We start from the raw sequence: 26,460 nt of genomic DNA, 5'->3' as shown, positions 1-26,460 counted from the left end.
GGAAATTAAGTAAAGATCATGTTCCATGAAGATTTTTTGTAAAATTCCTACTGTAAACATATCAAAATGTAATTTTTGATTAGTAATATGCATTGTTAAGAACTTAATTTGGAGAACTTTAAAGGTGATTTTCTCAGTATTTAGATTTTTTTGCACCCTCAGATTCCAGATTTTCAAATAGATGTATCTCGGCCAAATATTGTCCTATCATAACAAACCATACATCAATAGAAAGCTTATTTATTGAGCTTTCATATGATGTATATATCTCAGTTTTGTAAAATTTAACCTTATGACTGGTTTTGTGGTCCAGGGTCACATATATATATATATATATATATATATATATATATATATATATATATTTTATATATATATATTTATATAATATAATATATATATTTACCATTTTTATTAGATATATGTATGATATGTATATATGATAATACCATGACATTCACTCAATACCACGGTACTACCATGTTTTCTTCCCTTACGATGTGAAAAAAATTATTTTCTTTGAAGAAAACATGTAATATTAATAGTAATATTTAATACTACAATATCAAAGTACTTCAGTATTTAGATGATTTCATACATAATACCATGGTAATACTGTGTTTTTGGATACATACCATGATATTCTTGGAAAATCCTTGGAGATACAATGTTCCAAGAATACCATGTTAAATGGCCAAAATAACATAGCAGAACCACTTTTTGTAAGAAAACTTTGCCTTTTTTCAATGTAGATACCTTCCTAAAGGTATATGCACATTGAAATCATTCAGCACCAGTACAATACTCCATTCCAATTCCAATAACACCATATTAAAAGGCCAAAATAACATGGTAGCACCACATTTTGTAAGAAATCCATGACTTTCTTCTATGTAGATACCTTACTAAAAGTATATGAACATTGAAATAATTGAAATCAAACACCAGCACAACAAGCTTTCATCGTCATTTTCAGGACTCACCCGAGCATCTGTCACTTTGAACTCTCTGAGGATGTACTGCGGCATGTTGTATTCCGCCATTGGATCCACCACAAAGTACTGATACCTAGCGGAGCGCTCCGCCGGCCAATACTGGTGACACTTTTCCTGTGGAAACACACGAAAGCTTAATTAAACCACATTTTCTGGAAGCCAAAAGACGGACTTAAAGAAGAGAGACACTCACTCGTCCCATCTCCCTCAGTTTGGTCAGCATCACCACAATGGTGGAGTTGTTCTCCCACAACATCCTCCAGAAGTCCTCAGTGGTCTCCGCTAATGGGCCTTGCGTGGCTATATAAGCCTTCTGTTGCCTACATGAAAAAGATACCAAGCCCGTGTGAATTAAACATTCCCAAATTGGCAAAACAAAGACTTCGGGTTGCATTCTCGCAGATGTTGCCGCACCTGTATCCATCAATAAAGCTGGAGTTGATGTAGTCGGAGCCCTCCAGCCCTCTGATGGGCTGCAGGCACACTCGAGTGGTCTCGTACGGCATGATGTTGACCAGGCGGTTTTTAAATTTGTTGCATGGCAGATTGGCACTTATGAATCTGGACGTGTGGGCTTTGGAGTTCGCCAAACGCTGTGGAAAGAGAAAGACAATTGATAAATCGAAGCTTAAATAGAGTTTACTTCCAACACAGATATTTAGGCTTGAAGGACATTACTTGCTGCATGGGAATCTCAGACAGTCGTTTAAACGTCCCTGACCTTTTATTTTCGGTGTAATGCCTCTATTTTTTTCCCCAGTCTTAGTCTGTTTATAAATGGGCGAGACTGGGTGACCCAGTTTACGTGCGCTCGCAGGAAGCCTGTCAATGCTCGTTGCTGTTATAATTACCAAACCCCCCATTTTTCTTCCATCAGGTGGCACGCAACCTGCTCCGAAACAATCGGAAAGTCGTGCAACTTTGGCGACAATTGCGGAAATGGGTCACTGTCGCTTTTAGGATGCTGCTTTGTATTCATACGCCAACTGGACACCAGCGTTTTGTACGCGCACATACACCTCGTACTCTCGTGTCATGATCCAAATTAGAGCTTGTAACCATCAATTAACATCAAGCGAGCCACAGTACCCGTAATTCTTCTCCGCTTTCTAGGTCAGTTGTCTGGAAGCATTGTCTCCTTTTAACTGGACGAGCCTGGCACATCTAGAAACTGTGCCGCACTCTCTCGCTCGCTCTTTCTCTCTACTGTTCCGCCAGGTAATGCCTTTGCCCGGTTATAAATCCATTCAGTTCCTGCTCCAGGCCTAGTCTTTTTTTCCTCTTTCTTTCAGAAGCAGCCACTGGCTGTTTGTCTTTCCTTTGAGTCTTTGAGTAGCTTTCAAAGAGGGACCTGGAAGGGCATGAGGCATTCCGGTGGGAAGCGCCAGCTATGAACCGAGCTGTTGAAATAATAAGCACGCACACACCCACCACTTTGGCTGGTTTAGCGGGCCGGGGTACAGTTTAAAAGAGGTTTGTGACATGGTTAGCCCTGTAGGCAACCTTATTAGCACTAGCACTGTCATTGTGTTGGGGAAGATCCTATCTCCCATGCTAACCATGTAAATATGACAAATAAAAGTAGTACATTTTGTGTCAATGTATGTGTCACGTATCCGATTATATACCAGAAGCTATAAATGGTCAAAAACAAACGTCGCTATTTGATTTTCTGGCTAGAAGGGCTATCCTTTCTGACCAACGTGCAAACCAATTCAGACATTTTGCTAACTAGTTTGATGATCTCTTCAAATGAACTCATTCAGTCATGAATTGGACATTGCTAGCTCAACTAGTACAACTTGATTACTCAAAAAGCACATTTTTAAAAAATAGAAATGCTATCACCTTGCTACTAGGACCCATGGTTAAATAATTGGTTTGCCACCTCACTAATTCTCCCAACGCTCCTCCCCGAGTTGGTGAGGATTACTTTGTTCCAGGCTAAAGAATGAGCCTGAAAGAGCAAAAAACTGAAAAAAGGAAAAAGCTCTTCAAGGTCTTGGAGGCCAGAAACATGCAGGAGTGTTTTATTTGCCAAACGGAACCCACAATCCCTGTCTGCTCATTAGCGAACACATCGCTTCTCCTCAACATCCGCATTTGCTGGGTGTTAATTACCATTCCCACAATCCCTCTCTGGCTGTCATCAACTTTTGCTCGTCTCTGTCACAACCAGAGCTATAGTTTCACATCTGTATCTACAGTAACAAAACATGCCGCCAAGAGGTGTCGATTGTTACTTGAGGTTTTGGGCGCGTTCGATTATCTTGTACCTTCCAGAGCAGCATTTCTGAGAGCATCTGATAAAATGTAATTAGAGGTGGCTAGTTGCACACAATAACCCTGTTCCTACTTTTCATGTCTTGTGGTTACTTCTCTCATCAGAGTTGCAAATGACCTGTTCTTATCATCTGATCGTGGCTGTATCTCTCTATTAGTGCTACTGGATCTTCGACACTATCGACCACAACATTCTTTTGAGTAGACTACCAAATTATGTTGGCATTAGTGGAATTGCACTGGGGTGGTTCAAATCTTACTTATCTGACCTTCAACAATTCGTAGCAGTGAATGAAGAGGTATCTTATTGATCGCAAGTACAGTATGGAGTACCACAAGGCTCAGTACTAGGACCGTTGCTTTTCACACTTTACATGTTACCCTATCATCAGGAAACATGGTGTTAGCTTTCAATGTAATGCTGATGATACTCAGCTCTATATTTTTTCAAAGCCTGATGAAACATACCATTTTGCAAAACTAATGGAATGCATGGCTGAGATAAAAAAAACCCGATGGAGTTTTGGTTTGTTTCCACTGTCGCCTTTGGCTAGCTTAGTTGGGGATGGTTCATTTCTAGCAATATTGTTGGCTCGATTGCACAGACACTATTGGAGAAGAGCTGAACTAGATGATATCACTGAATCAACAATGAATTGACTTCAACTAAAAAGTTGACTGTAAAGCTGCAATCTATGTTGTATAAAGCGCTATATAAATAAAGGTCACTTGACTTGGATACCTTAAACTCCAGCTCCATGCCGCTGACGTGCTCTCCGGCCTCCACCTGCGCAAGCTTTTGGATATAGGAGAAGAGGCTTCGTGCCGCCACCTCTGTGTTCCCACAGGCGACAGCCTCCAGGAGGGCATCATGGATGAAGCTGTACTGGTCTTCCGTCTGCACCATGTAGTTCCTCTGGGAGCGCATGAGGGTCACGTGACCATAGATGTCCACAGTCTTCTCGTGCTTGATGCGTTCTAGCATGGCGTCAATCACGATGAAGCAGCCTGTGCGGCCCACACCAGCACTGAAAACACAAAAGTCAGGGATGAAAGTTGCAGGAATCTTTGGTTTCTTTACCAAGAATCAAAGGCCAACTTTAGGGAACGACGCCAAACTTGACTGCAACTTTGAACGACGAGACTTCCTGACTGTTCTAGACCTAAACTTTCTGGCTTTGAAAGCCTTCACAAGTATGAGCAGGGTTCAAACCTGCAGTGGGCGATGATGGGGCCGGCATCCGGTGGATTGCAGGTCTTCACCCTCCTGAGGAAGGCCAGGAACGGAGTGGGGTACTCAGGAACGCCGTGGTCCGGCCAGGCGGTGAACTGGAACTGTCGAACCTCTCGCTTTTCACTGGAACCGTTCTGAAACAAGAGTATGAACACACAAGAATAAATCTTACCGGCCATAACTCTAGCCATAGTTCTTTCAGCGGATGATTTAATTGTGTTAGCATGAGATCATGGAGTTGTCTAGTAGTTCAAGGACCTTACATGTCAGTGTCATAAGCATGCTATGATGTACACATTCTGGAATCGCATTATGTCACCAAAATGTCTTCTATAGTGCATTTTAACAAAACAGGGGAGCCAGGAACATGTCTGCCGCAGAGGAGATTTCGTTAAGACGAGGGAGAGACATCAGTGTCCTGCTAGTTCTAGCTGCTAGCCTTTATTTCTCATCCTGGATGTCTTTAAAGGAAGGTTTTGCATTTCAATGTCGCTGCTGTTCCAACAGAGGCTCCCTTTGAATAAATGAATAAATAAACGATGTAATTAAGAGCAAACTGCCCCAGTTTTGCCAGATACTTTTTTTCTCCGGCTGTCTTCTGCAGGCTGTTTCTCTGCAGTGGATGGGCTTGTGCAGGATTGTTTTTAAGAATTCATGACTCTGGGTTGACTGTGTGTGCGCGACTCCAGGATATGCGCACACATAAATACACCTCACTGTTCCAGCAAGTGTGTTTGTAAGGATTGTAAGCAAACTCCAGCTATTCAAGCCTAGCAATGCAATACAACAAACTGTGGCGCAACAAAAACACCTCATCTGTATTCGAAGATGTCCCTTCAGACATACGAAAACCATACAAGTCTGAGAAGACCATTTAATTGCTCATTCATAGCTCAGGAGATCTCTTCTGAAAATAGTGGATTACTGGGACAAATCCAATTACTCTCTGTGCTGTCTAGGAGAATCAATTGAGATATTGAAGAGATCTCATTTCTCTTTCCTGGGGGTTTAAATGAAAGCTTCATCCCATAACCATAAGCACGCTCTTCATGCTCCGTATGGCAGCCTCTCTTTACTCAATGCTTCTGTTCGTGTCTTACAGGCGCCCTTCACTACAGTAAAAGCTCAATCCATTTTAATTCACGTTACGGTCTGACCGTGCAACTGGCTGACCCCGCTCTATTTCTCTCCCTTGCTCCCAACCACTTCATGTTTACTTGACCGCTGCGCCGTCTGGGATGCCAATTTTGCATGGAGTCGTTTTGCTCTGGCCACTTAGCTAAGTGCCTCTCTTTGGCAGGCGTAACATTAAAAGATGATGGATGTGGAACGAGGAGATTATAAAAACATGTGCGTGTGTTGGTGTACGCAGCCGAGATGAGAACACTGGGAGGGCTTTGGAAAAAACGTTCCCGTTTGCAATCATCCCGGTTGCGTATGCCTGTCGGAGCCCGAAAGCGAAACTGTGTAATGTGCCTGCTCTAGGATCCAGAGGGAAATAAGAGGCCCATGCACAATGTAAAACTCTTTAAAATGTCTAAAGCAAAGTGCTCCTATGAAAGGGAGCACATCTTATCTAAGAAATGCCTTTTTTTGTAGACTGGGGTGTCCAATCCTGCTCCTGAAGGGTTAAGGTTCTGTAAATGTTGCCTGGGAGTTTCTACAGTCCTGAAGATCTTGATTGGCTTTAATTGGAGTTGGTAGGATGTTGGCCCTTCGGGAGCAGGATTAGGCAATAGGTGGACACAAAAAGTCTTACCTTGTGTAGAGAGAAGGTGCGCACGCAGAAAGTGGCGAGTTCGATGGTGTCCAGGAGCGTCACTTGGATCATACCGTAGGTCTCCGTCCCTCTACTCGGCCAGTACTGATCGCACTTTATCTGCAGACAGTGAGGAAATGTTAACATACCTTATGTTTTTTTATGTGGGTCTTTTTTTGGAGGTCATTGATTTACACACACATCTCCATGCAAATTCCTCCCGAATTTCAGTGTGCTGAGGAATTACGGTGCCATTGAACTAAATCGCACCAAGATCGAATCAAATAATTATCTGGGAGCTGGCTAAAGCCTTTTCCAAAGACACTAAATTACTTTGGATTCTCGAAATAATAAGTAAGACTCGTAACAGTCTCTGAAATGATTCTTAAATAACGACTCATTCCTAGGGGTTCACCTGGAATCTCAACTCCCTTCCGTCTAACCCACGTCACATTCATTACTGAGGCATAATGTTTTTCTTCCCTCCTCCGACACCTGGCACATTGACAGACCCCTGGCCCGCTGTAAAGATGCACTCAATACGGAGCATGGCGAGCAGTCGGGCCGCCCCCCGTGCCCTGATGCGATGTGACAGCTCGCTGCTTCAAAAATGTGCAGGTTTAATGCGTTCTTTGCGCTTATGCTGCAGATTGAACGGCTCACTCTGATCGCATCTGACAGAGCTCTAATACGCCATGTGGCGCCCGCTAAGATGGTGAGAGAGAGTGAGAGGGGGTGTCCTGAGATATTGACAGAGTTTGCTGAGCCTGACAGTCTGGGGCGTGACAGAATCGTCTTCAATGAACTTCCGGACGTCACGGCTGAGGAAGTCTTCAAGATGAGGATTCTTAACGTCATCTTTCTCTCTCTCTCTCCTTTTTTTGTGGTAAATGGGCCGAACTGCCCCCCGATAGAGCCGAGAGATGATTCTTGGTTGTTATCGGAGAGCCCCTTTCTTTATTCCCTTCCATTTTTCTCCATCCTTTTTGCTCATTCACTCAACCGGCAATGGCATTTCAACTGGAATAATGTCAATTTGTTCAGTATGAAGCTCAGTCTTTTTAACAAGGCTAAAAGAGACGGCCTATTATCTTCTTAGGGACTATTAGCTCCCTTCCACAACCTAGTGAGCTGCCTAGCTGGACAGTATTTTAAGACATCACCTGCACGCTCCAGATGTTAAGGTTGCTTCAAAATTTAAGATACCTTCTTCTGGCAATACTCAAATGCTGAAAGTGTCTTCTGTGGAGAAGACATTGCCAGAAAGCACTTCAAACCATTTCATTCAATACAGTAAAGTATCTAATTAAAAATGGATCATTATATACAATATTTATGTGTACTGCACATTTTTATGCTTGAGAGGATCATGTTGTAAGCTTAGCACGTCAATATAATGTCAGGTTGACATTGAACCCAAACGTCGGACAAACGTTGCATTTTGGTTGAGAATAAAAAAATGGGGTTGACTTGACGTTGAATTTTGGTTACTTTACAACACAATCTAAAAACAACAAAATGTCAACATCAGCTGACGTCGGAATTAGACATCAAATTAACACTGACATTAGATGAATTGAACCAAATATCAACGTCTTATCACATTGTGTCCCAGCTGGGTTGTATAGTGCTTATTTGCACCAGCTATGTGTACTATTCCAAATTAGTCCTTTATAAGGCAGCCTAATTGATCCAAGTCAAAATGTATTACTATTCTGAAACAATCCTATATTAAACCACAAATGCTTTCCATTTTTAGAGTAGCCTCACCCTTGACTTCTCTTCCAGTCTGGTCATCATGACCACGGTGGCGGCTCGTTGTTCCCACACCATCCTCCAGAAGTCTCCGAAGGTCTCCGGCAGTGGCCCTTGCGTGGCTATGTACGCATTCTGCTTCCTGTAGCCATCAATGTAGTTAGCATTGATGTAGTCGCTACCTGTGATACCTTGAAACGAAGCATTAAGGTTAGAAAACTTGTGAGAGTCAGAGCCAGAATGACAGAGATGTATAGCCATATCAGAAGTCATCTGCATGAGTCTTAAAGGTACAGTAACACAAAAGGTCTGTTTTGGTGCAGGAAAATGTTACTTGTTGACTTCAAAAGTGTGGTTTAATACCCCTGTTTCTAGACAGTTCCAAAATGGCTGACAGTGTTGCTGAGTCCCTTAACTTGTAAAAAACTTGCTGCTCAAGTAACATGATATACTGTCACAGTCTGGTAAGAGGCTATTGCAGAGCTTGTGACAGATATCCATCATAGAAAATAATCCCCATGAAAGAAAAGCCATCGAGCCCCTTCGCAGCTTTTTCTCACTTCCATCCAGGTTTTCTGCCCGGTCTAGCTCTCTGAGGGCCGGCCAACAGCATCCACTGCAGCTGATTTAGGGCCAGATGCTATACGATGGAATTAGGCTGGACTAGGAGTAAATCAGCAAGCAGAACCCACGCCGGACCCCGTCTCGCTCTCTTTCTGCCATAGCTCTGGGCGGCCCGCAGTAAATCTCCCATAAAGCAGCCAAACATTCTTCCGCCTAAGCTCGAGATCCATGAGGCGGCGGGAACAGAAGTAAAGCCCTTGTGTGCCACTGCAAGAGGTAACAATCTTGTGGTCTAGGTCTTGAGACCTCTGAAAACCACATAAATATGGCCTTGGCCCTCAAAATTGGGATTTTAGGGTCTTTAGGGTTAGTTCTAGGTCTGGATATGGGCCTTAAAGGGGTTTAGTATTGGTCTAAGTACCAACATGTAATTTTCATAGTAAACATAATAATAGAGGTGATTTAACAAGCCAATTACAGTATAGATTAATTATAAGATTATAAAATAATTATAAGAAGAAGTCTTTTGATGTGTCATTTTTGTACATGGCGCAAGCAGCGAGGGACAAATTATACAACAAAGTTCAATACTTAAGGTTAGGGGTTTGTTCAAATCCCCCGGTAGGAGCAAGCACCATTAATTCTGTGAAACAAGTCACTTGTAATTACACTCGGGGTCCGCGCTCGCTTCAGACCTCTGGCAAATAACCTATGAGAGGCACATTTAATTGTACAGTTTATCCAACACAAAAGCTTCAATCACAAACACAGGCCCGCGGTGCTAAATTGTTGTTTTCGTGCTTTAACAACGAACAATGAAACACTTGGCCGTGCTCATTTTCTAGCCCCCGCTACGTTGGAGAAAAAGGCAAAATTAGCAATCAGGGGGAAAAAAGAATGCCATTAAAAGCCTCTTCCTCGTCTCACAAAGCGATCACGGGAGTGTTTCGCTTTAGTCATAGCTAAGTGAACAGAGCACGGCTGCCTGCACGAATTGTTCCACCGCTGTGTCTAATGGCGAAATCACTGCACTGTAAAATGGAAATTTCGAACTTGATTAATTTATGCATTTATGGGCGCTGTCTTTGTGATGATTCTGTTACGCCACGTTATTGCTCATCTAAATTGGGTCGTGGTGAACTGTGGCGAAAATCAAGGTGACGCGACGACGAGGGAGGAAACCTGGGTGGGGGGGGTGTAAACAGCTCAAAGGAGCACTGAGGATTGACAGTCGCCTCTGGATGGAAAAAAAGATGGGCGCTTTACCAACATTACAGCAGAATCTCTGCAGATTTTCCACTGTTTCTTCCAAAGGTTTGACAGCTTCTATACCTCAACTGAAGGCACTCTGGGATACAGCCGTGCACTATACAATTCGAATTTAATTTCGACTGCTTGTGAATTATCTGACTCTTGTTTCCTGTATGTGCGTGAGCAGACAATAAAACTGCGTGGGAAGGGAAGAAAGCCAATTGATTTATACGGATAAGCACTAAAAAACACATAATAAAGACATAAAAATGTATGGCCATCTCCCAAATGCACATCCTAGATCTATCAGGCTCTTCAGGAAGGATTTTAGGACCTTGCGCTGAAATAAATTTCTCAAATAAACAGCCTTTTTTGAAGCCAGACACGTCTGTGGGCGACAACAAAGTTCAGTCATTCTGGAACTTTCAGAAGCAAGGCTTTTCTTTGAAAGAATCTGTGTGTGTGCAGTGCTGCCCGACCTTCGATGGGCGCCAGGATTACGCGGGAGTGGTCGTAGGCGATGACGTTGGCGTAGCGGTTCTTGGGTTTGTTGACCTCCAGGTTGGAATGCTCCCAGGTGAACTGCTGACCCGGATCGATGGACTGTGGAAAGAGAAAACGGAGTGAAGCAACCCTCAGGGCTTTTCCCAATCCCTCAGCATCACTGGCACGAATACTAATGCGAGAAGAGAGTGAGTTTGCATCCGCTAGAACATCAGAAGAAGGTGGAGAAACAGAAGAGAGTTCAACACTGAGAAAAGCAGGGTTGAGTGAGGCCATGGGGCCTGGGAGGACTAAAACTAACGGAAAATAGCAAAGTGAGGATCCCTCACAACAAGATAAAAGTCCTCCTGCCGCAATCACAGACGCACATTAAAGTGTAATTAAAAGCCGTCTGCTATCGTTTAAATATTCACCAGCATTCGGCCAGGTAGCTTTGTCGTGGACAGTGAATAATAGCAAAGGAAACTCTGATAAAAGAGTCTGTTCCTTCCTGTGAGGGGGTGAATTATCTGACGCCAGCAAGATAAATGCCGCCACGTTCCCAATATGAGAATTTCTGAATAAATATTCTATTCCCCTGTCGGGGTAATTTAGTATTCCATTATGATTCCGAGCCTGTTCTCGGGCAATGGCTCCGTCCCAGCTCTTCTAGCTTGAGGGATGTTTTCATTTAGGCGACCGTCTCTGCATGCTGAAACTAGGACTAAATAACCCACAATGAGGGGTTTGATGTAGCTGTTTACCCTGCCATGATTACAGGCACAAATAACAGAGCACGGATCCTCCACAGGTTGTCCGTGCTCTCGAACCCGTCTCTCTTATCATCTACCCTGCAAACCGCCGGTGGGTTTCAACGCACACAGCTTGGATTGGTTTGGTTCTCCCCCAAGCCAAATGCTACACTGTGCTGTGATCTAACAGATTATTGTATGGACGGAAGCAATGACATAATTTGAAATTTGGTATCAGCTTCCATCGCTAACGTTTTTTCTCTTCTCTAGCCAATTTTTGTCTTCTAGAGCAGCAATTCCCAAACACTATCCTCAGCAGAATAACTTATTTACAAAGCCAGAGCAAGTAAATTTAAAATTAAGAAGTAGGTGATTTTGCTAGATTATGCAATTGTTTACTCCCAGGTGGCCGAGGTCAGAAACAACCTATTCAACAATCCACCACTCAGGCTTAGCTGCTCATGAATGATGTTCTTCGTTTAGTTAGCATATGCAGCTAATGCTAATCTATATGCTAAACCAATGCCCCAAAAATGATAGCGGGTTGGCTCAACTCAAGCGTGCCCCATGTTCCTGCTGAGATATCAGGTCTGGCCCACGCTGGGAGCCATTTAGGACGGCATTAAGCCCCGGGGGTGTTGATGGCAGTGCTGCCGTAGCACGCTGTGATTTAAGATGGACGACAACATTTGCTCTATGCAAATAAAGGCTGATTCAGCAATAGCAAAGGCTAATCAGCTGCCACTACGTTTACGAGCCCAGCACTCCAAACTGAGACACTACAAAACCCCTTGTCACATGAGTTACTGCCATGCAAATGCTAAAAACAATTCACCGGCATTTGTTCAGCAGGAAAACCCACTTGGTGTAAGTGGAATGGCTTATTCGTAATGTAAAATGGTAGCTCTGTATAATATGCAGTACCTCATACTCCTGGGAGAGCTTCAGGTTGTCGTTGGCCTTCAGTAGCTCTGTGTGCTCAGCGAGCTCAGAGATGGGAATAGGAGGGTGGTTCATCATACCTGCACACCAATCAGGGGAAGAAGACACAGAAAGACAAGGTCAGAAAGACCAAGAAAGAAACTTAGAAGCCAAATCTCAAAGATTGGTGAACAAAAACGTGATCAGGGTGGGGGGAGACACCCAAGCAGGTGAGACAATGAGGGTGAGGAACAGTGGGTGATGTTAGAGACACAGTGCGACCAGGCCAGAGCTCTACATCATCAGTCGGACCAATCAGAATCGTCCTAATACAGAAAAACCAGCTGCGTTTACAAAGACAAGACCTAAGGACGATTGCTAAGGTGCTGCAAAAACCCCAGACCAATTACAAAAATGATAGTGGGTCAAATGGTTCCTAATAGCTTTGCAGTATTGCCACAGCAATGAAATTTTTTCTTCCGCACTCCACCGTAGCTAAAAACTACAAACAGGAGGACACTTCATATACTTGGCGGATAAGACAAACCATACGCTTGTCCTCGGCAGGCTACGACAAGGGGAATAAATGCGCTTGGTTGCCTTCGTGAAACCAAACAAATCTCCTTTCAAACTGAGTCACAGGAACAATAAATTGAAACAACCCCCAAGATCTGCCCTTGAGAAATATGTTCATGTCTGCAGAGCTGAAACGTAATAGATTTAATCAAATGCAAAATCTGAAAACTTCTATTCCACCAAGGCGAGACAAAAGGCCAAAAGCACACTACAACACTGGAGCTATGAATATCTGGAATAGGGTAATGGTATCCCTGTTGGTATCTTCTATGGTCGGTTCTAGTTGAGGTTAGTTTGCAGGAGCAGAATTGGACACCCCTGGTTGAGGGTAACGTAGGGTTCACCCTAGGTTTGCCCAAACATGGTCCTGGAGGGTCAGTGTCCTGAGTTTAGCTCTAACTTGCCTCAACACACCTGCTGGGAAGTTTCTAGTATGTCTAGTAAGAGCTTGATTAGCTGGTTCAGGTGTGTCTAATTGGGTTGGAGTTAAACTCTGTAGAACACCGGCCCTGCAGTACAGAGTTTGGGCACCCCTGTTCTAGGATGAACCCTATGTTACCCTAAACCAGGGTGTCCAATCCTGGCCCTGGAGGGCCACCTACCTAGCTTAATCCCAAATGTAACTAGCTTGAACCAGCTAATCAAGGTCTTCAGGATCACTAGAAACTTCTGGGCAGGTACTTTCTTCAGGAAAGTGGCCTCCAGGTGCAAGATTGAACACTCCTGCCCTTACCATAACCCTGTTTTGGCATTCCGGGACTGTTTGCCGTAGACTTGAGCATGCACACAAGTTTCCGTCTTGTATATTATGCCAGGCTTCATAAACAGACTCATTTGCATGTCGCCTTGAACGTAACCAAAATACGGACTTAATGTTCTTGCTTTCTTTGTCTCACTGCTCTGGGGGGAAAAAAAGCTGGAATGCTTCCACACTAAACACCAAAAAAACATGAGCGAGCGAGAGGTAGAAAAATACAATATTGCCTTTCCCTGGAGTAAACCTCTAGCCTTAATATTTCTAACAGCCTTCCTTTTGGCAGAAGCTTGCAATAATTTCCTTATGTAATCCTTCATTCGCGCAATGATGGGAAATAAAGCTCTTGCGGTGGAGGGGAGATGATGGGGGTAATCAGGGTAAGGTGGGGGCTTATTCGAGAGTTCTGGCCTGGGTTGGGATGACCCGATGATACCGGTGCGAAGTGAAGTGCCGTGTTCTCTGCTTTTAGTTCAGCCAAAGCTAAGCAAGCGTGTCACGGATGCAGTCGCCCATGTTAACTCGGCAACAACCTATAAGACCTTTCCTTAAACAAGCACTGGTTTTGCTGTTTGCTCAGACCAAAAACTTCCTAGGCCTCTCGTTGTGGAGTTAATCCAGTTATGAATTAGTAATGGATTACGGCAGAAAACAGACATGTCCTCAACAAGCTCTTCCTAAAATGGACAGCAATGCATTGGACTTTAAGGCGAGGTCAAAAGTTGGATAAATGTTGACGTCTTTCTTGAAGAGCACTGTGATTTAATTAAGCATGGATAATCTGCATAATCACATTATCCATCCTCAATTTCACTTGCAGTTTTTTCCTTCCCGTAATGTTGTACGCCGCAAATGGCTTGGGTTTGATTGAGAAAGGACACTTGCTGATTGGACATTATGGCACAAAACGAAGCAAATGCCACTCAGAAAGGTTCTAGCTGAAACAAAGCTAATCAAACTATGCTAATAACAGTTGTCTGGAAGCTAACGCTTTTCTTACTCTGCATATGTTATTGTCATCAGCCTGGCCGAGGTCTTAGAGATAGTCTGGACTCAGTTTTACCCTCTTAAGGTGAACCGAGGTAATATATGCCAAAGCACTCTCGAAAAAGATGTGAAGGGCAACTTTGGCAAACAACCCGAGATCAGACCTGCATGCTAAACGGCGACAGCCTCTATAATGCAATGAGAAAGGCCAATCGAAACCCAACAAACTCGGAAGATTAGCAGTTTTCCAATGTCAACGCGTTCCTCAACTTCGCTCCATGTCAACAACAATTACTCGTGTCCTATTTTTCCATTTCATAAATAAGCTGTTATTTGTTTGTTATTGGGAATGTTCTCTCTGCAAGATGTGCGAAACAATTACGTTTGATCCGATCGGGGTGCAAAAATGCTTCAACCTCTGGAGATTATCCAAAGTTTCAGAGCAAACTTTGTCAAATAGTTCAAATTGGACATCGATACTTACTGGCTTTACGTGCATGACCTTATCAGTTTTTATAATTAACTAGATTCAGTTTCAAGTATTTATGTGAAAGACACTAAAAGTCTGTTTAAACGACGTCCAATTGGATATAAACTCTTTCAAGGACAAATTCCTGTTGCTGTTCATTTCCTATCTGCTCTCTCTGCCAGGAGTTTTGCGTCTCTCTCTCTCTCTCTCTCCACCGTGGAGTCTTTTTATCCCATGCAATCAAGCCCAAGATCAGTGAGCGCGAGAGATGCAAACTGTCTAATTACATATTTTCAGTCTCTTATTTGTGCTTGACAGGTGATGCAAATAACAAATCCTTTTGATATCCGCTGCTGCTGTTCGCGAAACGATTTTATGCGATTGTTCATTTACATATAAAAGGAAAAGCACTCGGTATGTTTCCCCATAAAAAAACAAGAAAACAGGAGTCATGTTTCTCTTTCCTCTGCCTCGCTGGGGGGCGGGAGGGATGTATCAAATGTCGGACTATTGTTTGCGGAGGGTTTAATTAATTCGGCTCGTTATCTCCGCCTGCAGAACGACCCCATCGGTGGAGAGAGGAACGGGGGCCTGAACGGACAGGATGCTGGAATGTGTGGAGACTTGTGTAAAAATTATACAGCAGAGCTGAGTCTCTACATGATCAGCTGCTTTTACTGTGGATTAATAGTGTGCAGCCAACAGCCTGTGAGAACAAAGCAATCGACAAGCAGAAGAAACAAATTAAAAAGGAAAAATTAAAAGCCGTGTTACGAACGAAAGTTAAAAGCAGTCATAATTAAGATGAAACAGTTAACCGCATTTGCATTTTAACTTCCCACAGATGCATAATGCAGAACAAATGTCTAGGAAAATCATCGACACGCTGCTTGCTTCAAACAGTCGTAGAAATTAAAGATATCTTTGAAACAGCATTACAACTCTAGATTATATATATAAATATATATAAAATGCCTAACTAAATATAAAAATAATAAAAGTAATTATATTAACATAACTGTGTATTTACTTAAATTACAAGATATTCATTAATTATAATTATAAAATGTTTCTATTTCAATGTCAAGCTTAAATATGGCTAGGTTACATAAAAAAACAAAAGTCAAATGCACTTTTAATGCTTTTAACATATCTTTTAAGCAAAAACTAGGATTATACACTTTTTATCCTAAATTATGCACCTCGTATAGGAAAAGCAATTGCTAATGAGCTGTAGTTTTAGGTTTCATTTGAATTACGACTCCTTTTAACTTTCCCAGGGTTACGGGAGTGAAAATTAGCGCAGATCCGGCAGTTTGTGAGGGGAGAAAAAAAAAAGTCATATGCAAATGTAGTCGGAAAACACAACCCATTATTCCGGATGTGGGGCAGACGCATTAAAAAAAGATAAGAAAACACCAAAGCTCAGCGCGAGATGTGAGCACTAACTTTCATAGTCAAAACCGGCTTCACTGACAGGACTGCTTAGACCCGAATCTGTGAAAAACATCAAACAGCAAAAAATAAAATAAAAGCATCCCTCTTTGAATGTACTGATAATTAGTTGAAATGGACTGAAAGAAATGGAAAAACAAGATAAATGCAAGGGAAATTAATAAGCAGGAAAATAGAACTTCTCCTTTTATGCGTTTTCCAATTAATTTTTCAGACTATATTGTGCATTTTTAACCAGGCAGGAGAATGGACCACCCCTGCTTCGAATGAAGGTGGTAATCCTCGTGAGGGTCCTTGCCGTTGGATCCGACGCCAAGCAGTCTATCAGACGCTGAAAGTAGGACACTCGCTCGCATATCGTCCTTTCTCCAACATCACAGCCGCTGATGTTTATGAGACGTACATGAACTGTTGGAGTTATACCACAAGTGTTCACCTCAAACTCCACGCTAGTTTAAAAAAAAAACAAATCCTCAAAATATCAGATGGCGGCAGCAATCGAGCGGTAAAAAGACATACGGACAGAGTTTAGCGGCTCAACGTCTGTCCAGCTGTCTGGAGTGCGAGCGCAAGAGAAGCATCTTTAGCTTCTGTTGTTGAGGTCTGAACCATCTGTGGAGACTTCGGGCACTCGACACCTATGCAGATGCGCAGATTAACATGCAAGCGAGTGGATCAGGTCTGAATTCGCATTAGGAATGCTTTTGAGAACAAAAGTCAAAATGTACTTTTTGTGCTTCATGTTGGCCAAGATGATAGCTGTCAACCCCCCAAAAAACATTAAATATATATTGTTAAGCATGTATACAAACATACTGTACATAAGTAAATATGTTTGATATAAATTATCGGTTATCTGTATTTATCGGTTATCTGTAATTTTAAGCATTATAATTCAGGAATAATATTATAATTAACATCATAAACAGAAATGAAAAATATACTGGTGACCATATACAGTCATTGGAAATAAATAAATCTTAAAAAAAAAACAGCATGGACATAATTACCGGTTATCTGTATTTAGCAGTTATATGTAATTTTAAGCATTATAATTCAGGATTAATATTATAATTAACATTATAAACAGGAATGCATAATATATTGGTGACCATATACATCCAATTTAAATAAATAAATAAATAAATATAAAAAAACACAGCATAGACATAATTATCGGTTATCTGTATTTAACAGTTATATGTAATTTTAAGCATTATAATTCAGGATTAATATTATAATTAACATTATTAACAGGAATGCATAATATATTGGTGACCATATACATCCAATTTAAATAAATAAATAAATAAATAAATATAAAAAAACACAGCATAGACATAATTATCGGTTATCTGTATTTAACAGTTATATGTAATTTTAAGCATTATAATTCAGGATTAATATTATAATTAACATTATTAACAGGAATGCATAATATATTGGTGACCATATACATCCAATTTAAATAAATAAATAAATAAATAAATAAATAAATAAATAAATAAATAAATATAAAAAAACACAGCATAGACATAATTATCGGTTATCTGTATTTATCGATTATCTGTAATTTTACACATTAGACGTCAGGATTAATATTATAATTAGCATTATAAATATGAGTGCATAATATATTTGTTACTATATAATAGTAATACAATATAAATAAGAAAATCTAAAAAATAGCAGACGTTACTATTGGTTATCTATATTTCTTGGTTATCTGTAATTTTAAGCATTATAATTCACTCATCAGTCATTAATATTCTAATTATTATTAGAAATAGGAATGCATACAGTCATATATAGGTGACTATATACAGACAATACAAATAAATAAATGTATAAATATATACATATAAAAAAAACGCACAGAGATAATTATCAGTTATTTGCATTTGTCTATTATCTGTAATTATAAGCAATAGAATTCAGGATTAATATTAAAATTTGTATCCTAAATAGGAATGTATAATATATTGGTGGCCAAATATTGGCAATATATTAATAAATACATTGATCGATCTATCTATCTATCTATCTATCTATCTATCTATCTATCTATCTATCTATCTATCTATCTATCTATCTATCTATCTATCTATCTATCTATCTATCTCTATCATGAATTATAATGCATACAATAACAGATAACTATTGGTTATCAATTTAAAATGAGGTGCATAGTTAAATTGCTTTATTTATAGCATATATAAAAAGCCCAAACAGCTTTTACAATACTTTACTGTTTTTCAGCATTTCTACCTCCCATATCTATGTAAATCTTAAAGGTCAATATAAAACCCATTTTCTTCCCTAATATGACATATTACTGAGTAAAACAGAATGAAGAAATCAAAATAAACAGTGAATTGTGGCAATATTTTAGAAAGCAGCCTAAAAAAATGACTAAATAAGATGCAGGCGAGGATCGCAAATCTTCTACTTACAGACACAATTAATCACGGGCCTAGAAAACTGCGAGCATGTCGCATTAAACAGTTTGCTAATAAAAAATGTTTGTTTTCTAAAACGATTCATAATACCAATACAAACAGACTGAAAGGGACGCAGAGGGATTGAGCAGAACCTGACCCTAAACGCCTTACGAAACAAACCGAATGTCGGCGTCTCGTCTCATTAGGAGAAGTTGTGCGCCATATGTGCCAGTCATCCATGTGAACTCAAGTGTGCTGCTTTGAACAATGGCCCCTATTAGCTAATGGAAATGTCGCAAATGTTTCCCCGTCCCAGTTAATTGGGCTAAAATGTCCACTTAAATGAAAATTCACCAAGCAAAGAGATAATGACACTCCGCGCTTAAAAAGAACAACGTCGCGTCACAAATTGAACGCTCCTCAATTAATAAAGTCCAACGAGGATGGCTTTAACGAGGCGAGCCTCTCGATAGCGTTGAAGCGGACGAAAGAAGCAAGAAATAAGATGAAAGTGCGCCGGGACTCATTTCAGATGTGTTATTAGGCGGCTGCCGGACAAGATGCCCCACAATGGACAGGTGATTATGGGAAATGAGGTGGCGATAGTGGCTTTCTTGCATTCTCCACCTCCATTTCTCAGCTGGCTCGCGTTTTATCTGGGCTGAAGAAGGAGAGCTCTCGGCGTTATGACCTCCTCGGGCGGCCGCACCGAGATTAACGCCTTTGAAACGAGAGCTGTTTGATGGGGAGACGCCGAGAGCGGACAGGAGAGAGACGCCGCCGACAAATTCACTCCGCGCCACTTCAAGGAGCCGCCGAGAAATGTCAGGGTAGGTTTAGCGTGCAAAGCCGGCGAAAATGAGGACGCTCTTTGAACTGGAGGATTGGGACAAAACAAAAGATCGTCTGCTTTTGAACGAGACGAGGGTGGCGGCGGCGGCGGCAAAAACATCTTGGAAGCTGCTTGGACGTTCAATATCAGTTTTTATTTTATTTATTTATGTAATTATTAGCATTAGAATTCAGCATTAATATTATAATTTGTATCATAAATAGGAATGCATAATATATTGGTGGCCAAATATTGGCAATAAATAAACAAACACATCGATAAATATATATAAAAAACAGTATAGAGATAATTATCGGTTATCTGCATTTTTCGGTTATCTGTAAATACGAGCCTAATAATTCATGATTAATAATATAATTAGCATTGTAAATAGGAATGGACAATACATTTGTGATCATATACAGCCAATATATAAATAATGAAATGAATAAATTAAAAAAACCGGATAGAGATAATTATTGGTTATCTGCATTTATTGGTTATCGGTAAATACAAGCATAATAATTCGTGATTAATATTATGACAAGCATTGTAAATAGGAATGCACAATATATTGGTGACCATATACAGCCAATATACAAATAAATAATTTTATAAATATATAAATTAAAAAACGTATAGAGATAATTATTGGTTATTTGCATTTCACCGTTATCTGTAATTATAAGCATTAGAATTTAGGATTAATATTATAATTTGCATCATAAATAGGAATGCATAATATATTGGTGGCCAAATATTGGCAATATATAAATAAATACATTGATAATTATTAAAAATTTTTTATAGAGATAATTATCGGTTATCTGCATTTATTGGTTATCTGTAAATACAAGCAGTATAATTCATGATTAATATTATAATTATCATTGTAAATAGGAATGGACAATACATTGGTGATCATATACAGTCAATATATAAACACATATGTGAATAAATATAAAAGATGTATAGAGATAATTATCGGTTATCTACATTTATCGGTTATCTGTAATTATAAACATTATAATTCAGGATTCATTTTATAATTTGCATCATAAATAGGAATGCATAATATATTAGTTGCCAAATATAGGCAATATAAATAAATAAATTAACAAATACATTAAAAAAAACATAATTATCTGTTATCTGTGGCCACAAAATAAATAATAATATTAAATATTAATGTAAATCATCATGTTAGTCATCAGTAACAAAAAATTAAGATAACTGAACAATAAAAAATAAATGGTTAATAATATAAAAATAATAACATTAAGATAATTATCGGTTAGCAATTTATCAGTGTATTACTTATTTATAAGACATAAATATGGCCAAACAGCATTTACGTGTTTTTCATAAAAATAACATTTGGCTTTTCCATCTCCTAAATCTATGTTAATTTTACAAGTCAGTATAAAAGCCATTTATATTCCATGCCTTTTGAACGAGACAAGGATGGCGATGACAAAAATGTCTCTGAAACGGTATGGATGTTCAATTTCATTTGGACGTTCAAAGCCCTGAACCAAATCCGAAATAAAGATGACTGACAGACCGTACACAATTATTAACTAATAAACTGCATCAGTAGAGACACTAATTAGAAATAACAGCATGTGCGCCTGAAACTGACAGGTAAATTAAAGTTAATTGACAATATATGTCACTCCGGCGCACTTCAAAGTACATGTTTGAAAGGAGAATCTGACGAATGATATGAAAATAATGTTGAAATGCAAAACAAGCTATGGAAAATGTCATTCTTTAGATTTTTCAGTTGATTCTGAGGTGACCTAAAAATAAACTTGACATGTTCTTGACAGGTTTCACGAGATGAACCAGAGAAGAGTTCATGTTTAAACTGATTGGTGTTTATATACCTGGGGTCTGGAAGTTGATTCGTCTCATCTCCACTGGGTCTGTGGGATGGTGAGGGGTGATATCGGCGTTGTTCAGCAGACATTTCGTCCGTGGCTCTGACTCTTTACGTTTGCTGCTTTAGAAAAGGAAAGAAAAACGCAAGGACTAAATTAAATCGGACAAACGAGACCAAGTAAACCAAATCACAAGTACACAAAATGACACCGTGTTTCCAAATGGATTCAATTCATAAGTCAGATCAATGACTCCTCAGTGAATCAGTTTGACTGCCACACACTTAAACTTCTAAAATGTATAGATACTATTCTGTTTGTCAGTATTTATCAGTGCAGAAAACACTGTTTACAGTTGATAATAGAGAATGCTAGCACAAACAATGCTATGTCCACAAACACCACAGCCGAGGGGCACATTGGTTGAACCCGCCATTTCATTTCACTGTTTTTCTCTGCCATCTAATTAAAAGTTGCTTTTATGCTGAGGCAGGTTGTTTTCTTTTGCCCCCTTGAAAACAGCAATAAAGTACAGCTAAGCCTTACCTGTCAGGCTTGCTGCTTCCAAAGAAAGCATTGAAGTGAAATAAATATATAAAAGGGAGAAAACACAACAAGAGAACAAGGGAGAGGAGAGGAGAAAAAAATCAATAGAGTGCATTTAAATTCACAGGGCAGGCTAGCGGAGCCAGATTAGCTCATCTGCATTTGGACAGACCTGTAAAAGATGTGTGTTTGTGCCCACCGGGGGCTATATGATCTCCGGACACCAGAGGTCAAACTCAAGGTCCTGCCGAGGGAGGAAATACTAGCCGGGAGTCGTCCGCTTTTAACCTGGCTCTTGAGGCGCTAATGAGGAATAGCTTCCCTTTGAGTTTCAGCACATTTGCATGCTAAAAGTCAAAGCGGTCGGCTTTGGCCGCACTCTGAAGCTAATAGCTATTAGCTATCACCTCATTAATTTTTGATACGATCGAATTGATTGCTCTACTCAAGTCTGCTTTGAACTTCTCCAAACTATGCCAACGCCGAGGGCTAAAATAAGCTTAAATCCTTCTTTTAGCATTTCTTCACCTCAAAATGCATTTATCATGTCAGAGCGTTAATTTGAAGATGGGACCAACTACTCGTTATACGAAGAAATGCAATTTGTTTCATTTAAAGCACTGAAGATAATGAATAAGCTCTAATTAGTTCTCATTTTGACTGCTAGTGTAAATGGTACAATCTAAAAAGTTTATATTCATTAGCATGTCAAAACTCCACTCACTTCTTGTAGAGGAGAATCGCGATCACAATACAGATTATGAAGACCACAGCGAGAACAGGCCCCACCACCCAAATGAGTCCGTCCCCTCCTGTCTCCACTGGCTGATGGTCCACATCAGGAGCCGTGACTGGATCCGTGTAGGGACTGGACGCATATGATTTCTGCAAAAAAGGTTATAGCTTTCTGCGTTCACCTTAAAACTCAAGTCAAAAAGGCTTTTCCTCAAATTTCACTCACCCCTCCGGTGGTGTTGAGCTCGGCGAGGATGAAGAACACATACTCCTGCCCGGGGTCCAGAGCCCTGTTTTCAAAGCCGCTGTAGACCATCTGGTTGCCCAGGGTGAAGGACGATGGCATGGATGAGGGCTTGAAGCTGGCAGCTATGTAGGGACGCTTTCCGTCCACCTGCTTGAGTTGACGGGTGGTTCGAGTGTGACGTTGACCGAGTCTTCTGTCGCCCAGCAGCTGTGGGACAAAAAGATTGCTTGAGAACAACATATACTGGTTGATTCTTCTGGAAAGAAAACCCAAACTTTCAAACTACACTGCATGCTAACAAGGAGTCAAATAATACAGAATACAGCCAGCCATTCGCCATCTACAGCTCAAGGTCAAGTGGCCAAGTGTGGCAGTTTGCCAGCGGGTAAGGATGAGAGCTGTGTAATTGTCCCCTCTCCCTGACAAAGCCCTTGGGAACGTTCCCACCGTGCTCCTGCGAGAACACTTTCGAAGGCTTTGGCTCCACTGTGTCTGCGACACAAGGACAAAGACTTGACATAAGAAGCTGTGGGTATATGTTCACCTCCTCTAGGTCCAGCTCATCTGGGCTCTTGATGTGTCGGATCGGACCTCTTCCCTTCTTCAGAGGAACAACCACAACATAGACCGCCCTGCAAGAGGTCAAGTGCAAAAAAGCATTACAGTAAAGAATTGCACTGAGAAATTACCTACACTGTAAAAAACAATTTGTTGAATCAACTTAAAATAATTTGTTACCTGGCTGCCTTTTAATTTTAAGTTCAGTCAACTCAAAAAAGTTTAGTAAACTTAAAATGTTTAGTCGTACTAAGTGACAACGTAGATATTTGAGTTGATTCAACTTAAAATTTTAAGGCAGCTAGGTAACTTACCCAGCTTTTCCCCCGGTTTCACACACAAGGCTTAAGCCTAGTCCTAGACTCAAATGTAAATCTGAGCTGTTTCAACTGAAATAAAATTGCACTGATTGATTTTAAAATATATCAGTGCCTTTGTTTTGTCTCAAGATGCACACCAGTAATGTTTTTTTCTAAGCATGTTTATAAAAATTACTTAAATGTCCTAATTGAACTATGGCCTAATCCTGGCTTAGTCTAAGCCCTGTCTGTGAAACCGGGCCTTTTTGTTTAACAAACCAATTTTTTTGTTAAGCCAACTCAAATATCTAAGTTGTCTCTTAGTACAACTTAACATTTCAAGTTGACTAAACATATTTGAGCTGACTGAACTTAAAATTTTAAGGAAGCAGGGTAACAAATTAAGTTTACTCAACAAATAGTTTTTTTTTTTACAGTGTAACTAAACAATTTTCAACAAAACCTGAAAAATTGCCTACTTAAGTATGCAAATGTTTCAAGGTAAGCGAGAATTATGAAGTATGTGCTGCATTCTCATTATGGCAAACAACAGTGCAAATTGTTTTCTACTCTTGAGTTTTTTTATGGCTCCACACACACTTTCAAAGTACCTTTCTGACCTACAACAGTATTAGGTTCTCCTTACTTGATCAACTCTTTGGATTCCAGTGGAGGGAAGACAATGGTCAGCGTACTGTCCGGCTCTCTTTTCAGGTCCAACTCTGGCTTCCGGACCAGAATAGGTGGTGCCGTTCGTGCAACAAGCTTGTGTTTGGGTCCACCTTCGCTGCTCTCCTGGCAGGTGATTCTGAACTCGTAGGTGCTGTTGGGTCGCAAGTTGGTGATGAGAGCTTTGGTCATCCTAGCGTCAATGTCAACCTTCTGCCGGTTGTACTCAATCTGTGGACCAATGTGCATTGATAAATTGTTCATCAAAACACCATGAATTCAGATTAAGATTGATACTGAAGCCCGCTTACCATACAGCGGTAAGGGAAGCGGCTATCGGAAAACTTCCAGGTTAGCAATACCGTGGTCTTGGTGGCCAGCTTCACGGTGAAGTTCTTAGGGACATCTGTCCAGATGTGAATGGAGGAAACAAATTGAGAAAGACACTTTAGAAATGGAGAAAGCACAGCAAGACTGAAGGGAAAGAAGGCTGACAGAGTGTTCGACGCTGGCGACCATTCTTTGGTCCCTCTGAGTGAGCGGTGTGTGGAGTTGGCTGTGAAGGGGAGGGAGGGGAGGCGCTCAGTTGGGACAAACAGCACGCTAGACTGGACTGGTGAACACAGAACCACAGGATCGCACAGTACTCTGCCTGCCCTGGCCCGGCAGTGCCGCCCCAACAAGAACATTTGGCAAGCAGTTCCCATAATCCCCCCTGAACGCTTCCAGAATAGCTGAACCCACATTATGTTTGAGTAGCCCACTGCTGCGTGCTCTCGAATTTGGATAGGCACTGCCGTGGCAGAAAGCCCGACAGGAACGAGGACAAACCCCAAACACAGTTGTCATGCCCACACTTGTTAGCAGTGCATCATGGGACGCCATGCTGCAAACCATCCCCGTGTGGGAGCGAGGGGAAAGGTGAGTACAGAAAAGAGGAACTGTTAAACCAAAAAAATGAAAAATACAGAAGAAAACCCAAACAAAGTAAACAAATGTGCCTGATTCGATTTCAGATCTGGGGTCTCCTTGACGTTGTACTCGCCTACCTTTGGAATACTAGGGGAGTTGTGTGATTGGATGAGTGAATGTGCTGGGCGTGTCTGACCAATCGGCACTTACCTCGCAAGAATTGACGCTCCTCCCCTTTCAAAACTGACTGACTTTAGCTTACTGACTTATTTTACCTTGTTGTGGGGGAGGGTGTTAGTGAGGTATGTGGCTCCCAGAGAACTTTATAAAATCAGGTGTAGGTGCTTGCATTGTAGAGGTTTGTCCCTTGAAGCGGGGAAATGAGCAACCCGTACCTGCTTCGTAGGCCACTGTTCGATACTGGATCGGTGGGCTGTAGGGCCCTGGACCTACACTGGTGTGCGCTCGAATTTTCACATCGTACACTGCGTTGGGCCTCAGGCTGTTAAGGGTGTAGCTGTTCTCGCTTGCCGGCAGACGCAGTTCCTTGGGTCCACCGGCCGTTTCGGCCTCCTGGTAAGCCAGCGTGTATTCTGTTATAGCGCCGTTGCGCTCCGCTAGCACCGGAGGCAACCAGGCAAATTGGAGTGAGCAGCAGGTAATGTTGGACCCTTCCATTATCTGAGGATACCCTCGAGGAACCTCTTCTGGGACTTTCAGTTCTCGGGTAGCCTCTTCGCCAAATCCCGATCTGGACTTGGCGGACACTTTGAACACGTACGTTGCCCCTCGGTGGATGTTGCTAATGGAATATTCCAGCTCCTGAGGGCCGAACTCCAGCGTGGCCAAGGGGCTCACGTCCTTTCTGCCAAACTGCAGCCGATAGCCTTGCACCTCGAGACCCGGAGCAATGAAATCCGGGGGCTGCCAGCGTACTAACGCAGTTGACTCTGAGTTTTGGTTGACGGAGAGAAAGGGAGGCCCCGGCACTGTAGAGAGAGAAAGAGGGACATTACATTCAATTCAAATGAACCGTATCTCACTTAAGTCTGTTGTAGTGTAACTAGGTGTATTTTCATTCTGATACTCCCTACTAAAGA

At 41.2% G+C, this 26,460-nt stretch overlaps 1 protein-coding gene across 1 annotated transcript in view; it reads right to left on the bottom strand.

Annotated features, from left to right (window-relative positions):
• Positions 1–26,460, bottom strand: part of ptprsa (protein tyrosine phosphatase receptor type Sa) — a 150,151-nt gene that overhangs the window by 19,086 nt on the left and 104,605 nt on the right. Inside the window, exons 16-32 of the mRNA XM_073843433.1 lie at positions 25,750–26,349; positions 24,760–24,854; positions 24,426–24,679; positions 23,467–23,554; positions 22,902–23,129; positions 22,665–22,825; positions 21,401–21,516; positions 16,233–16,280; positions 12,001–12,098; positions 10,321–10,444; positions 8,042–8,217; positions 6,272–6,391; positions 4,492–4,646; positions 4,021–4,306; positions 1,410–1,588; positions 1,189–1,315; positions 984–1,109 (exon numbers count right to left, since the gene is read on the bottom strand). Coding sequence (XP_073699534.1) covers positions 984–1,109; positions 1,189–1,315; positions 1,410–1,588; positions 4,021–4,306; positions 4,492–4,646; positions 6,272–6,391; positions 8,042–8,217; positions 10,321–10,444; positions 12,001–12,098; positions 16,233–16,280; positions 21,401–21,516; positions 22,665–22,825; positions 22,902–23,129; positions 23,467–23,554; positions 24,426–24,679; positions 24,760–24,854; positions 25,750–26,349 — 2,981 coding nt within the window. The remainder of the gene's footprint in view (positions 1–983; positions 1,110–1,188; positions 1,316–1,409; positions 1,589–4,020; positions 4,307–4,491; positions 4,647–6,271; positions 6,392–8,041; positions 8,218–10,320; positions 10,445–12,000; positions 12,099–16,232; positions 16,281–21,400; positions 21,517–22,664; positions 22,826–22,901; positions 23,130–23,466; positions 23,555–24,425; positions 24,680–24,759; positions 24,855–25,749; positions 26,350–26,460) is intronic.

Source organism: Garra rufa, chromosome 7, assembly GCF_049309525.1.
Source record: "Garra rufa chromosome 7, GarRuf1.0, whole genome shotgun sequence".
NCBI classification, from domain to species: Eukaryota; Metazoa; Chordata; class Actinopteri; order Cypriniformes; family Cyprinidae; genus Garra; species Garra rufa.
This window is presented reverse-complemented; position numbering and strand designations above follow the sequence as displayed.